The following is a 16923-nucleotide window of genomic DNA, read 5'->3' as shown; positions in this document are numbered from 1 at the left end:
CCATTGACACACACACACACAGGGCCTTTATCAACAGTCGTTACAGAGTGTCCACCAAATCTGCAAACTGTTTACAGGTGAAGTCCGACTTCTTTAAGCATTCTCAAGTTGCTGGAGCCCTTCTTAGACAGCAGTGAATTCGAGTTGTGCCAACGACTGCCAGTAGGTCTCAACTCGCAGACATTCACCCTCTCTTTTCCCTGAGCCATTCGGTGCTTACATGAGCGGTACATTTTGCCCTTTTGCAGTTATGTCAAGTTTTCTAGGAACTGCTGAAATGTGCAGGGCACATACAAAATTGATTTTGAAGTATAAAAAAAAAAACCTACTATGGTGTGAAATAGTGAGTTATGTTGGTGAATTTTACTTTTGACACCACCATCTGTAAAATCACCTGGCAATGCTTGAAGTAACTGCACATTAGTAACAAAAACAGTAGCTAAAGCCAGCTTTCCTATCTTGTGTAAATAAATTCTACAAACAACCAAAGGTTTAAAGAGGTATTTAGATGACGATGTATACCTGGGACTCGTGTCTCACTGTATCTGACTGCACATTTGTACACCTGGCTGGTTCTGAGCCACCCTTTCAGATGATTTAAGATCATAGTGAGCGAGTGTGTGGGTGCCCTTGGCAGGTCAGCTGCACCAGGACATCGTTTAGAGAAGCCGATGACTTTACCAGTTACCAAAAGGCACTGCGTCACACAGACAACACATGTCAAAAGGAAACACAAGTCTTCCATTTGCTTTCTACAAGCTGGCGGAGGACGAGTATTTAATAAAGCAGATAAGAATATCAGAACAATCCACTCAGTCCAGCACACCTCACTGGTCATCCAATAGATAACACCAGTGCACACATATTCCTTTTTAATTCATTTTCAAGGACATATTCGTCGTTTTTTGCTGAATGTGTGACAACTGTTTAGTAATAATAATGATGATTATGAAGTACACTGCAGGGTTAGTTCAATTCTGGATTTTAAGTACACATTCACAGGTGACATTCTTACTCTTCTCAACCACCACATAAGAATTTTATTTATTAGAACATTACAAACGGCTGAAATGAGGTGATTCAGTCCAACAGAGGTCACTAATCCTATCCACTAAATTAATCCAAAAAGACATTAAGTCGAGCTTTCAAGGTCTTACTCTACCAATCTACTCGGTCACTTTTTTCACAGGTCTTCAGTTCCCTTTGTGAAGAAACACTTTCTAACATTTGAGTGAACCTTCCTTTGACAAGTTTCCAAATGTATCTGTGTGTTCTTGTTGAAGAACTCAAGTTAAACTACAAATTCCTTTTTACATTTCTAACTCTTCAATCATGTCATATCTTAATCTCCATTTGTTAAAACTAAAGAGGTTCAACTCCTTGAATCCCTCTTCATAGCTCATAAATTTCACTCTCAGAATCAGATGAATTGCTCCCCTCTGGACTTTTTTTTTTTTTGGGGGGTGGCTGTAATATTGAGACTAAAACTGCTTAAATCGCTCCAGGCGAGTGTGTTATAGAACTTTCATTTAACTTGTACTCTAAACATCATGGCTCCATAACGTAATGTAATTCTATGTAAATATGTGACAAGTAATTCTCCTGTTTACAGTGTATTCTACTGCCACACAGTGGATGACACAACACCAAGCTGTTCATCAATATTCATGAGTGGGGAGGAGCCTTCAAACAAACATAAAATGGCAAACTGGTTGAAATTCCAATGATCTAAAGTGAAGCTGTTAAGTTACAAGGCACTTTACATAGCAAATTCAATTCAACAGTAAGGGGCATGAGGCAGTCCTAGATGGTGTGCCCCCACCAGGTTAAGTCTTCTTTTTGATTCTCCCAAGTTGTCAGGGTCACTGTCATACCAGCTTGTACCTCTGAGCCAAGCTCCAGAGGGCACAATGCCAAACCTGTGGTTTACAATTTAATTTACAGGGGTTGGAGGTAATCTGTGGTTTCATTTGATTTTACCATTTCAGCTGTAATGATGCAACTGGCTGTGCAAGTCTCAAAATTAGACTTTCATCAATTTCTCAACCTGCTTTTTGCACTGCTGACTAACAGAAAGCTGCACTTATTGACGACAATCCACCCCTCAAAATGGACCCACAGGAGGAATACGTTTTACGGAGCTTCTACAGAAAACTCTTACAAGCGAAGATAAGCTGTACAAATACTAGAACACAGTCTGGGCAGGCAGCTCTCAATTATGGGGCTCACGTAGTGTAGCAGCATTTTGTCGCATTGTGGCCAGGAGGAGGTAAATGTACAGTATAAGGCCTTATGCAACATCCTCCTTTGTGACCAGCCTTGCCAAAAAAGTGCTGAACTCTGTATGGCAGAATGCCTTGCCCACCTCCCTTCTGGCACTCGCTCTCTCAAATATAATTAACCCTAGCCCCCTTTCTTCATGCCAGCTGAGACTTCAACGGCCTTCTCTACTTAGTACCTACATCATCCTCAGGTGACAACTTCCTCTTGGTGGTCCAGCTGTCCCTACAGGTATATCTAAAATCCATCCATTGCTGATAAAGCACCCAGTCTTTTGTGCAGCCTCTTTGCCATTTGCCTACCATTAGGAAGCCTGAAGTTTCCACTTGGCTTCTTTCCTCTCCTCAGCAGCTGGTCTTCTGTGGAATGCATGTCTGTCTTTGGATAGGTCTAGAGTAGGGGGTCCTCAGTCACGGTCCTGGAGAGCCGCAGTGGCTGCAGGTTTTTGCTCCAACCCAGTTGCTTAATAAAAAGCACTTATTGCTAAAGTAACACTTCTGCTTCACTTTAGTGATTCTGAGCCCTTATTGCTTCATTTTGTCTTAAACAGCTATTTTAATTGCTCCTTATTATCAATAACATGCAAATGACAAGAGAGGGCAGCATTTCTCCATTTAGCTTATTTACATTTACACCTGTATGTATTTATCTGCACTATTGGGTTTAATTAAATACTTGGAAGAAAAATGGAGAAAAAAAGTGAAGGACTGAGAATTACTCGTCCATTTTAGCCTTCAAATCATTTGCATGATAGAAATGGAAAGAAAATCTAGGATATGAGAATGAGCTGACATAGCAGAGTTAATTTAATTTCATAGCTTGTTAGTGCTTTATTGGCAAGAATTGCTTTCTAATTAAGCAACCAGGTCAGAACAAAAACCTGCAGCCACTGCGGCTCTCCAGGACTGGGATTGAGGACCCATGGTCTAGAGCAAATGCAGCAGGCCAGACATTAGGGGGCTTTGCTGTAGTCCTTAAGGACATTGTGGCCTAATACCCCATGGATGTCAGACTAACAAAGACAAATATGAAAACCTGTTGAAGTTACATTTTTTACAGCCTTAACAACCCTGCAAATGCTGTGGCATTAAGAACACAACACATCTCTTCTGAACCTCTGCAGCAATCTTTATCCATTAGTCTAAATGGTTAGCTTATTTTCTAAAATCAGAGGACTCTGGAGCTGGGGGACATACTTCCATCCAACTTTCACATCACATCACATCACATCACATTAGGCCCGCCACAGCCATGCCAAGCTGCAGTCTTCTTGCTTTTGTGGCATGGCTGACAAACATTTTGCCACTGCAGCTACTGATTTAACATTTCCGCTCTTTTTTCCACCCCATAAAATAAACCCATTTAATCCAATTCAGGGGAACATTACAAGGCCAACATACCTACCCCGGGCCAAAGGTCAGCACTTCGCCCAACACACACATCTTTGGAGACCATGGAAAGAAAGCACACCACAAGGAATACTACCAGGCATGGCATTCACACTCTTGACTCTGGATCTGTGAGGTGGTGGTGGCACCATCATGCCAACTTGTCTTCCAAAGGTGTTTTTTTTAATACCAGAAACTGGCTTTAGCTGTTATCAGAGGGTGGCTGGCTTTACTTAGCATTCTTTAGACACATAAAGCAGTGAATGGGCTGCAGCCCAAATGTTAGCCGTCATTTCTTGGAGAAGCTATAAGTTTTTAGTCTACTTATTTCAGAAGCAACTTTTTTTTTTATACAACTCATTTTTTTCTTCCAACCCATCGATATTACAGCTATTGGGTCCTCAGTGTAGTGTCCAGTACTTGGTAGTCTCTTCAGACTTGGAGAACAGCCCAAATATTTAATCGAGAGAAGATAAACTGGGAAGCAGCACGGACTGCCTCCATATGCAGAAAAGCTTCTCTGTCCTTACAGCCAAATGAATACACAGACAGTGTTTGGATCAATTCTCCAAACGTACTCAATAACAAATCCTACAGTGAAATTTTGTTCTCTTTGATAATTTATATAAGAACACTGAAAGTAAAACACTGTTTCATTTTTTTTCCTTTCTTGATAGGTCATTCTGACAAAGCCAAATTACAACTAAGGAAGGAATTACCGCTAATACAGCTTGCTATGTGAGTGAGCGAGAGTGCGAGTGAGCGTGTGTCCTCAATCCTTCAAAGAAAGAAACAGCCAAGCAAGTATTCAGGCGCCAAGACTGTAAACACAAGACTAAGTGGATGAAGAAACCACAACGTTTCTTTTTAATAAAAGGTGCACCTGCTAGTTGCGTGAACTTTTCATTGCTACGCTACAACTTGAACAGGATGAATTCTGAGAATGATCTGTCTACCAGATATTCAAAATTGCATGGCAGTCCTAGTTAGAATGGAAGCATCCTGTTGGCATAGCATGGAGTGCTGTGGGCTGGAACAGCTGAAGTGGTAAAAGCAGCTGCCAAAGAAGAATATGAAAAGCCACAATATCAGATCAAAACTAAGATATCAGCATCATGCAACTCAAAGCACAGTCACAAGAAACCACAAGTCAAAACCACAGTCCTAAGCACTTCAGTTGCGCCACTTCTAATGGCATCTATTTGTTGTGAGTTTGGTGCAGCCATATGAGAATAGATATTAACACAACAAAGAAACGGTGCCAGATAAAGGTCGATTGTACTTACAAGTATAACACCAACAGTGTTCAGCTCGATCAGTTCCAGATTGATTATGTGCATGTTGGTCTGTAGGAGGCTGGCAACTAATCTGACCACATTTAGTCGAGTGTTGCCAACTGGAAGATCCAAAATGCCCCAGGTAGTTTTCATGGCATTTTTCTGAGAAAGAGAGAGAAGCAAAAATATTTATTTTTGTATTTTTTCAATGATTTCTACCATATACATGTATCTGTTTGTGTCAGGAAAAACCGAGATGAAGGTGCATGGTAAAGAACACAAAATATAACTAAGGAATCGCAAAGCTAAACCTGCATAATTACAAGAAACACTGAGCGTTAACAAACATCAGTCAAGCTACCTAAAGCTACTTTAGGACTCACGGGGGATATTTCAGAGGTGCCAAACATCCCAAACTGTTGAATTGAGCATGAAAGCCACCAGCACACAGGATGAACATACAACCTGCACAAAGATAGCAAATAGTCCAGCTGGGAATGTGATGGCCATTCTGAGCAGGTGATCTTCTATCCACAGCCAGCCTGGCACACTGAGAATAACATTTCATAGTCTGTTACTGTACACATGCACACAAAATAAGTGAAATCAAGTCAAATGGAGAATAATCAATAACAGCAGATACACTAACATGGCTGACAACTTCAGAAAGGAGACATTTCTGCCTTTTCCTATTCTCTCTGACAAGAATCATAATGAAGTCAGTACTCCAACCAGGCCGATGCTCCGAAAGGATTACACAAATAAGGAAATGTCACTTCCAGTGCGTGCATAAAATTCTTCCTCTGTAGCAGACCGTTTTCAGCCAAACTTCCTTTAATCTTCGTTTTCTTTCTTTTTTACACCCAGGGGATAATACACAACCCCAGACTAGCCTGCCAAATTCCTCATAGCTAAATAGTAAATTATTTTATAAATTGAAAACAATGACAACAAAATCCTGTAATTCAAAGAAAGTGAAAAAGCTACGCAGAGATTTTTACAAACAAAGTTGCTGGACATTAAATAAACAAAGTGAGCTAATAAATTGGTAAGTTGTGAATGTTAAAAAAAGCAGAGTTTTTTAAAAAAATCCTTTATTACTAGATAAGGCAGGACATGAACAGGATGGAGAGGTATGCTGGTGAAAACCGTTCAAAAGTGTTGATATATAGGGTGATGTTGAAAATAAAGAGTGCAACTACAGGATGACCACTCCATGCTGAAAGAGCACTTATATGGTGGTCAAGGCCAATTAAAACGTTTCATAATAATAAAAGCAACTGCCAGTAATGCACACTTGTTTAAATAAAGACTCATCCGAGGCGGGGAGCCTGGCTTTAGAGACAATGCACTATGGAACGGTCATCCTCCAAACAAAGACTCATGTTCACCAGCCCATGCTCAAGTACAAGGAGGCCCAATGGAAGGCTGTGGGACAGTGGACCTTTCCACATGGGGACTCTCTTCATTTTAAATCAGATGAGGAGGATAAGCATGGTAAGTGGCTTGCTGAGAGAGGAGGCAACTGAATGGACAAATTTCTAGCGTGTTAATCTGACCACGGAGACAAAGTTTCCTAACTCTTTGAAGCAGCACCATACATCCATTAGAAGCAGCCTAACTCGCAACTATGGCATGGCATGCATTCTTCATGTAGTGCTGTATGGGATGGTTTCAAATGTTAGAATACATGTGCCTGCAATCAGTTACTGCACCAACAGTGAGGCGTGCCAGCATCTGATGAATATCTTGTGTACCAAAATGAAAACACAAACCTATCAATTTGTGAACTATAACTTCAGTTTCACAGCAGTTGATGTTATGAATTTGTTGACGCACTCATGCTTATGCGGTAAAATACCCAGGACTGATTCTGTGTAGCTCAAGTTGGTCCAGATGGTCTGGAGACACTGTAGTTCACAGCCAACTCGTAAATCCGTTCACACCTCTCCGTCAGTGTCTTTTGTCCTGTAAATGTGCCGAATAAGTCAAGCAGCCAGCTATTTCATCCCCCCACCGTCGCAAAACGTTCACTAACTTCTCCCAGCTCATGCCTTGTTTGATTATCTGGGAGTTAACTGCTGGAGTTTGAGTGGAAATAATAGATGGTTATTTGGAACTCCTGCATTTCATGTGTGTTTCGTTTCTACATTAATCTGTGTAAACATATTTTTCAAACAAACTTTTTCATATTTTAGTAAAAAATGTTACAAAATGTAGGCATAAACTACAGAATGTGTGAAGCCTGAAGTCCAAAGATCAAATAAGCACTTTCACAAAAGGTTCAAGGAAAAAGTCAACAGCTTCCGTGGCGTAGTGGTAAGATTTGCCGACTTGTAATCAAGAGTCCCAGGTTCAATCCCCACTGCCTCCTATATTTGCCATTTTCAGTAGTGAGCTGCTCTTACTGTTAATATCATACAGCACACACATACATTTGGTTTGCATCTGTAACAGATGGTGTACATTTATAGGACTTGTAAAAGTTTTTTTTTTTTTCCCACCGATCTGACGCTGTTCGTTTTCAAATATTGTATTAGTGCGATGATGTTTTCTGATTAATTTTATACCCAATGTCCCATAGGTTTGTCTCTTTCTTTTTTTTCCTCTGTGCTGCGTTGACATCATGAACCAGAAGGTGTGAGCTCATTCAATGCAGCAGGAACACTCAATAAAACTGAATAAAAAAAAAATAAAGTGACGGTGAGATACGAAGGCGGCAGATTCGCCAGCGTGTGTGTGTGCGTCAGCTTTTATCCCTCCAGATCACAGAATGTCCAGTTCCATTGTCTCAAGACACCACTCACATCTCCAGTTATTCCCAGTTTTAAATAAAAACTAACAGCGTCAGATCCTTGGGTGGGGGGGAGGCGGTAATATGTATCGTGATGGTGAGTGAGAGAATAAAAGTGGAAAAAAAAAAAAGAGTAACTTTTACAAGTACAGTACTATAAATGCACATGGTCTGTTAGACGCAAAGGAAATGTTTGTGTGCGCTGTATAATATTAACAATAAGAGCAGCTCACTACTGAAAACGGCAAATATAGGAGGCAGTGGGGATCGAACCAGTGGTCCTTTGATTACAAGTCAGCAAATCTTACCACTACGCCACGGAAGCTGTTGACTTTTTCCTTGAACCTTTTGTGAAAGTGCTAATTTGATCTTTGGACTTCAGACTTCACACATTCGATAGTTTATGCCTACATTTTGTAGCATTTATTACTAAAATATGAAAAAGTTTCTTTTAGCAATGTGTTTACACAGATTACTGTAAAAACGGAACACGCATGAAATGCATGAGTTCCATAATAACGCTCTATTATTTCCACTCTAAAACTCCAGCAGTTCACTCGCTCCCAGATAATCAAACAAGGCATGAGCTGGGAGAATTCTGTGAACGTTCTGCGACAATTGGAGGGATGGAATAGCTGGCTGCTTGTCTTAATCGGCACATTTACAGGACAAAAGACACTGACGGAGAGGTGCGAATGGATTTAAGTTGGGCCAGATTTAAGAGTTCTCATAGGCTCTGATTATTCTAGTGTTAATTACCCTCAAGGATGCCTGGATCCAACTCCAAACTTCTGAACTAGTCAGTAATGTTTGACTTTACATTATAAAGAGTTGAATAAAACAAATGGCAAACATGTAAGTAGGTTTGAGTGTGCATGCGAAAAAAACAAAAATGGTTAAACTGTAGGTTTTTCCTCTTTTGGGAAGATGAGACATTGCATTAATACTAATAGGTTTATAAAATCACGTAAACAAAGAAAAGGGCCAAACAGCCAAACCTTTTCAGCCATGTAACACGTCCCCCTACTTGGGCTTTAATAGAATTAGACTAACAGCTCTTATCAGGGCACAATCATTCTGGCTGATTGGCTCAGTGGCACTTCCAATGGAAAAAGTGATTACCTTTGGAGGCTCAAGTAGCAGCTGATGAAAGTGTTTGAGTCTTGGTTTAATTGCATTTAAAACACTCTGACTGACTGAAAACGAAGGATTGTTCATGCCTGGAGGGCAAACTTCTAAATGGCCTTCAAAACTGCAAACAAAGAGATAATGATTAAACAAATAACTTCTTCTTCGAGCAGGCAGTGACATTCACTTCATTATTTGCTAAGCTGATTTACCCTTTCATTGCTTTACTAAAAAGGTTTACATTATACATTCATGCTTTGCTACATTTTCCTGTCTCTTATATTCTTGTCCCCAATCTGTGTAATGACCGGAGAAAGTTAAAAATTATTTCATTATAACAGATTAATAAACAATCATACTTACGCAGGTCGGCGAGTTTCAAAAAGTGTTAATAATATCTGGATGACGCTGACAATTGCTGAATCATTTTTCTCTATATCAAAAATATTTGATAATAACTGTTCAACAGTTTCTTGCCTAGAAAAGAAATTATATAATCAGTTGTAATTACAAAACCATTCAACGAATGCATTTAGGCTTTTATAGCAGAAATCAACAAATAAAATCAGACTTGTAAAACAAGAAAAATAAAAAAAACAAAAGAAAAATATCACTTCAGATTAAAAGAATATTTAAAAACAAAGAACAGCAGAAAGAGATAAACTTTTATCAACATAAAATTGCTGCACCAGTTTTGGAGGCTGGTTGGTGAGAATGACAGAAGTGCCATCTAATGGACTGGCACAATTTGTAACAAATGAAAGTGTCAGTGGGTGGTGGTAATCACGGCGAGACCCCAAACACACACAGCCCGACTGCTCCAGTCTCGCTTGTTACAAATTTGAAGTTTCATCAGGGCCAGTCACACCACTAGTTTGTGTTCTCAATGGCGCTTTCAGGTCTTCTGGTGAACTGAATGCCACAGTTACAGGGTTAGACTTAAGTACATATTCTTACACAATGGCCCACTCGATTGTATTAAATACGGATGTGTGTGTTTAAATATGTGTCAAAATTAAACTTGTTCAGTACATCTACAGTTGCAAGACAAAGTTTGTGAACCCATAGAGAGTTCAATGGCCAATATGCCCTTAAAATGTGTCACAATAGACATTCTGTTTAAACTCATAACACACGGCTTCATTTCTTGTCAAACATTCACACACAGGTTTTTCAACACGGGCCACTAAAGAACATAAAATGTAAGAAACCGGATATATTCATGATGGCACAAACACATTATAGAGAGTGCATTATCCATGACAAAATTATCAGATTTCACAGAGAAATGCAATCCCATCTTTTTCATGTTTTGCTGCTTATCCAGGTCCAAGTCGTGGGGCAGCAGACTAAACAAAGATGCCCAGACGTCTCTTTTCCTCACCACCTCTACCAACTCCTTTGGGGAAAAACGCAGGGTTATCCCTAGGCCGGCCACGACAATCTCTCCAGTGTGTACTGGGGTGGTCCCAAGGTCTCCTCCTGATTGGACATGCCCAAAACGCATCCAGAGGATGGATTACAAGGGCCCAAACCACCTTGTGGTTCACAGAGAAATGTATAAAGTTACATTAACCGTTTCAGGTTCGCATTCAGGGCAACGGTCATTGGTCAAATGATTATTAATTGTACCTGAGCAACAAAATGACATCATTTATGATTGGTCAACCACACCGGAAGATGTAACTAACTTCTGCTTCAGTCTCTGTCAGTGACAAAGGCACATGCTCGCTCTGGCCATCTGCTGTACTGAAGCAGCCAGAAGGTATCTCTACATGTTTTACAAATGGAGTAATTCAGTTTTGTGGAGTGTTTCAGAGATGCACTGCTTACTGTCACAGTAGATGCTTACAATCTCTGACACAACAGACATCCTCCAGTGACGGCCTACGAACTTTAAAATACTTCATAAAGGCTACTAGTTTCAATCCTGAAGCATTACTATGCCAGCTCACATTAGGTTTTTCTCTAAAAAATGTCAACATCAAAAAGCAGCAGCCAGAGAAGGCAGACTTAACAACTTTTCATGAAAGGATGTTTGGTGAAAGCCGCTTGTCAAGTGTAATGGTTCACAGAACTGCATTGGGCTATTGGTTATAATAAATCAGAGCTCACCTACTTAGCACAGCGACTCCAAACGGCAATCCACAATCCTGCACTGCTAGGAAGAACCTCTGTAGCAGTAAAAGTGTCTTTTGTAATAAAACCAGTCAAGCAGCACAATATAAAACCAATGAGGGCAGGTATTATGACCAATCAACACGAAAAGTCAAATCAAACTGATTCATGATAATAAGATTCACAATATTATTCCTTAGATATTAAAAAGGCATCACTATCTTCTGAAACATGCCTGCCACTTCCACTTTGCAATATGATGTAATTACATACAGTGGAACCTCGGTTCACTAAAGTCTCGGTACACATACAAATCAGTTAACGACCAAAAAACTCGCCAAACTTTTGCCTTGGTTCATGTCCACACACTCGGTATACGAACAGGCCAGTTTCTCTTTCGGTTTGTACATGTTCAGTCTCTCCCTGTGCGAGCGAGCAAGAGAGAGAGAGAGAGAGACACACAGGCGCGAGAGAGAGAGAGAGAGGCGCACACACACACACAGGCGAGAGAGACACACACGCACACACGAAAAGAGTGAGCGAGCAAGCCGAGAGAGGAAAGGCTGGACGCATAAGGTAGAAAAGGCTCGTTTTTGTTTTCAGTTCTGTTTACAGCGATCGGTTTGTAGCGTGCATTGTGGCAATGTTACGTTTCTTGATGGTTTATTAAATTATGGATTTTTAAAATGCTCATTTTTTTCCCTGTGCTTAAAACTCCAAAAAAAAAAAAAAAAAAAAAGTGTTTTCAGCGAGCGGTTCCTCGCACTATAGCGCCAACTATTGCAGTGTTAGTTTTTCTCTGTTGTTCAAGGTTTTCTCAGTGTTATTCAATGTTTTTACATTTAGTTTACTATTACACTGTGCATTCTATGGTATAATTACCTATATTTGTGCTTAAAAACTAAAAACAATATATATTTACATACAGTTCGTACAGTCTGGAACGGATTAATTGTATTTACATACAACCCTATGGTGGAAATTGCTTCGGTTCACGACCAGAGTTTTGGAACGAATTATGGTCGTGAACAGAGGTTCCACTGTACATGGCGTGTTGTTTCAGACATTCACCTGAGAGAGTCTGCTGCTACACACTTGACTTTGACACCTACCTACCTGCATATGTGACCAGCCATAACTGTAAATCAGGCAGGCCTCAACTCGTTACAACCAAACCAAATTAACATTGAGCAGCACTGGTTTCTGAAGTGCCGGATCTTTCTCAACAAGAACAATTAACATGTAAAGGATTTTATTAAAGTGAAGACACAGCATTAAAGACTCGTTCCATCACTAGTTTAGGACTTGTGATCAAGGTGAATATTCACATGAGCTGCTAGCCAGCTAGAAAACAGTTCTTAGCCAGCTTTTCGGTGGTTCGTCTTGTGGAGGGTACAGCAACGCAGAATGCTCCAGCCGCATCTTCCTTTCCATGAATGTAGCTTTATAATGACAGTGGAGGATCAAAATTCAGAAAAATTGGAAGGGGAGGCGGGGAGCCAAAAAAACATGGCCATTTGGTTAAGAGGGGTGGAAAGATACAGACTTGGTGAAGCATGAAGTTAACAGAAAGATGCTGGAGGGTGATGCACTTAACCACAGAAACAAACGCCGGGCTCTGCTTGGCTAACCCTCTCTTTACAATTTTTCCACACACAAAGGTTTATTTTACCTACCATAAATTAAAAGTTTACTCAACATTTTAACTAAAGCAACCGTAAATCGAAAGAAGAAAATGCAGTTCTTTTGCTTTATTTGTTGTGTTTGAAACAAATGTGTTACCCTTGGGGCTTGTGATGTGTGATTTTGTATTTGTAAGCTTGAAACCCAGCAGTGTGATTTTTTGACATTGTTACTTTTAAAAACATCTATGCCATGAAAAGCACAACTCACTTCTCCAATGTGGTGAGCAGAGGATCAGGCTCTGTGCAGCCCTGCATCTGAAACATCTGGTCTCTGCTTAGCCGAATGATTTCACATAATGACTGTGACGCATTTGAGTGCATCTGAAAAGGAAAATTGAAAAGGCACAGAAACAAATGAAGTTAACAATACAACAACAAAGTCAGAGAATAATATAATGCAACGCAATTAGCTCTAACAAATTAAAAGGAAATTTGGCAAATTGACTTTTAAAGGGATAAGAAGTTATTGAGAGGGTGACGGTGGTTTAACCAATTTTTCCAAATGTAAACTTCACTAAAGTTCTGAAGAGCTTCTTGCTTTTGAGGCAAAAAGAAAACAAAAATATAAACTTTGTGCTTTCAGAAATTCATACACAGACACTAAGGTCACTGCTTTTGTCACAGAAACTAATTTCAACCATTTAAATATAAGATTTTAGACTGAAATGTCTTTAGCTTTTGACTGGAATAGTGCATTCAAGTAAATAAAATACACACACGAGGATTGAAGGCTTTGAGACAGACATATTAAGAGAACGACCACTAAGACGAGCGCACATGACCCCAAGTCCACTTGTCATTAACACTCATGACACTTTCTACCCCAATCAAACAAAACCTTTGATCTTGCTGGTGTAACTGGTCTTCTGCAGTGGGCTTGCCATCTTCCTTATCACTGGTACAGTAGGTCAGTAGCAGGTAGACCATTAAGAGTACAGTCAGCATTATCTAAAATTATCCTTGTGGCCTTGTGAGTGCAAGCTTTCATCATTAATGGCTTTGTCGTGTGACATTACTATGAAGAAGCTTCATTCTCTTGGATATTAAAGTATAAATATAGGGCCATTTTACACTGCAGATTAGACAATGGAAAGAAACAGGTCATGTCAAAATACAGACAGCTTGTAATTAACAAAGACTCTCCACAATGATATTTTGTAGTCTCTGCGCCCTCCTCTGTTTAAGCACAATGAAACACGGGAGTGCAACAGATTCAAAGGACAACAAATCCAGGACTTCTAGTAAGGATCCTCTTTCGTGGAATTCCTAGGTGCTCCAAGGCCAGTGGAGGGGAGTGGGACAAAACTGCAGAGGACAGGCAAGCCCGGGCTTGGCAGATTCCCATCATGACCCTCACCTGATTAAGCGGTGCAGTAGTGAAGTAACAAGAGGAACACAGAACAATGAATATTAAAAATAGGGCAAGTGAACTGGACTGCTGTTTTAAATGGATAAGCATAGAGCACAGTTCACTTTAACAATGCACATACTTACATCTTCATTCTGAGAAGGGTGGACCATGTCAACAAGCCGCTGAATTATTTTTTCCTCATTTAACCACTAAAATATAAAAAAAATAAAAAAAAAAATGTTAATGAGTGGGGGAAAAAAAGTCACATTGTAGAAACCTCTTAAAAGTTGATGGAAATGCAGAAAAGGACCCCGTATCTGGCTTTGACCCCAAATCAGCACGGCATGGTGGAAGAACACAGGCACCAGGTGACTAAGGCTGTGGTCAGTCAGGAAACCTTCAAAAGTCTGAAATGTCAGGTTTAAATGGCATTATAGCGGTCTTAGGCGAGCGATAGAGTAGACAGAGACACGACACCTCTGCTCACAGGCGGATGGATGCAAGGATAAGCTACGTCTTCCCCTCGCCTGCGATTGCTTACTAGCAGCTGCCTTTCAATCCTGCAAACTACTTCACACTCAATTTGCATTGAGAACAGCCAATTGTATTTATTTTTATATTTTACATAAAAAATACACAAACACAGTGCCCTCCATAACGTTTGGAACAAAGACACACTTCTTGTTTTTACTCCCCTGCTCTATAGTTTAAAATTACAAATCAAACAATTCAGACGCGATTAAAGTGCATTTGGCAGACTTTTATTGAACGGTATTTGCATTCTCACCAAGGAGGAATGACAACACCAAGATGATCTCTAACCACACAACACCTTTCCTATTTCAAGGTACCATAATGTTTGAGACAACTGGTGTCACAGGTGTTTGGTGAGGACTCGGGTCTGTTTTGTGGCTTCATGAGATACCTCTGCTTGTCTCTAACCCTTAGGAGTCTGAATTTGCAATTGTTCATCATGTGGATGAGAGACAGCTGTGTCAATGAAAGTCAAAGAAGCCATTATGGGGTTGTAAAACAAGAAGGAAGCTCTTTGACACATCTGTAAAACCTTAAGATTACCGAAATCAACTGTCTGGAATATCATTAAGAAGAAAGAACGCACTAGTGAGCCGAGTGATCTCAAATGGACGGACAGGCCAAGACCACCTCCACTGTTGATAACAGAAGAATCCTCACTATGGTAAAGAAAAGGACCTCAGACGCCTGTCTGACAGATCAGAAACCGTCTTGAAGAGGCTGAGGTGGATGTGTCAGAGAGGACTATGAACAGAAATAACGAGGTCACACTGAAAGATGCAAACCACAAAGAAAATGATCGCCAGATTATAGATTGATAAAAAGGACTTTACAAAAACCTGCATAATTGTTGGAAAAAGGTCTTGAGGACTGATGGGACAAAGATGAACTTGCATCACGGTAATGGGATGGGCAAACATAGTGCTGGGGGTCTTAAGGCTTGGGCATGGCCACTATAGGCACTGGCACACTTCTCTTCATTGAAGATTGAACTGCTGAAGGCATTGGCACATTGAATTCTGAGGTATACAGAAACAACTTATCTGGCCAAATTTAAATAAATGCCTAGAAAAACACACTGGCCAGAGCTTCATCCTACAAGATAATGATCCCAAAAATACTGCTAAGGCAAAACAAGAGGTTTTTCAAAGCTAACAAAAATGAAAAATTCTTGAATGGGCAAGCCAGTCACCCCATTTAAATTCAACTGAGCAGGCCTTTCATATGCAGAAGAGAAAACTTAAGTAGACAAGCCCCCCAAAACAAGCAGGAGCTGAAGATGGCTGCATTAGAGAATGGGCAGAGCAACACCAGAGAAGCTCCTTAGCACCTGGTGAGGTCTAAGAATCACAAATTTCAAGAAATCATTGCATGCAAGGGATATGCGACAAAGTCTTAAATATGCTTTAAATGAGCTGCCATGGCTGTGTCCCAAACATTATGGTGCCCAGAAATAGGGGGGCCATGTAGTAAAAGTGTGATTTCTAGATACTGTGACCAGAATGTACGTAATACATTTAAAATTAAACTTTGCTATGTGCATTTTAAATCAGTGTTTGATTTGTAATTTTAAACTGTGAAGCAGAGGGGGAAATCAAGGAAAAACATGTCTCTGACATTTTAAAAACGGTTTATCAAACATAAAAGAAACTTCTATAGGACTGTATATACCTATGAATTCAACAATGACACTTATAATTTGAATGCACCCCAGATACACGTATTATATAAGCATGACACAATATCCAATATGGTGGTCCACAAGGCTCTATCCTGGTCCGCTGCTCTTCTCAATCTACATGCTTCCGTTAGGTCAGATTATCTCAGGTTACAACGTGAGCTACCAGAGCTATGCTGATGACACACAGCTGTACTTATCAATGGCACCTGATGACCCCGACTCTCTCGATTCACTAACACAATGTCTTACTGGTATTTCTGAATGGATGAATAATTAATTTTCTCAAACTAAATAAAGAGAAAACTGAAATCTTAGTAATTGGCAATAATGGATTCAATGAGGTTATCAGAAATAAACTTAATGCACTAGGATTAAAAGTTAAGACGGAAGTAAAACGGGGTAACCGTTGACTAATCTGAATTTTAAATCGCATATTCATCAGACCACTAGGACAGCATTTTTTCACTTAAGAAACATAGCAAAAGTTAGACCTCTTATATCATTGAAAGATGTGGAGAAATTAGTTCACGCTTTTGTTTTCAGTAGACTAGATTACTGTAACGCACTCCTCTCAGGACCACCAAAAAAAGACAGAAATCACTTGCAAAGAGTGCAGAATGCAGCTGCTAGAATCCTAACTGGGAAAAGAAAATCCGAACACATTTCTCCAGTTTTGATGTCACTACA

At 40.0% G+C, this 16923-nt stretch overlaps 1 protein-coding gene across 5 annotated transcripts in view; it reads right to left on the bottom strand.

Moving 5' to 3' along the window:
* Window positions 1-16923, bottom strand: part of ppp6r3 (protein phosphatase 6, regulatory subunit 3) — a 136427-nt gene that overhangs the window by 44773 nt on the left and 74731 nt on the right. For all 5 annotated transcript variants that reach the window (XM_039738049.1, XM_039738043.1, XM_039738056.1 and 2 more), the window contains exons 7-11: window positions 14165-14230; window positions 12879-12991; window positions 9231-9344; window positions 8862-8991; window positions 4955-5107 (exon numbers count right to left, since the gene is read on the bottom strand). In XM_039738049.1, coding sequence (XP_039593983.1) covers window positions 4955-5107; window positions 8862-8991; window positions 9231-9344; window positions 12879-12991; window positions 14165-14230 — 576 coding nt within the window. The remainder of the gene's footprint in view (window positions 1-4954; window positions 5108-8861; window positions 8992-9230; window positions 9345-12878; window positions 12992-14164; window positions 14231-16923) is intronic.

The sequence above is a fragment of the Polypterus senegalus genome, chromosome 1, assembly GCF_016835505.1.
Source record: "Polypterus senegalus isolate Bchr_013 chromosome 1, ASM1683550v1, whole genome shotgun sequence".
Classification (NCBI taxonomy): Eukaryota; Metazoa; Chordata; class Cladistia; order Polypteriformes; family Polypteridae; genus Polypterus; species Polypterus senegalus.
This window is presented reverse-complemented; position numbering and strand designations above follow the sequence as displayed.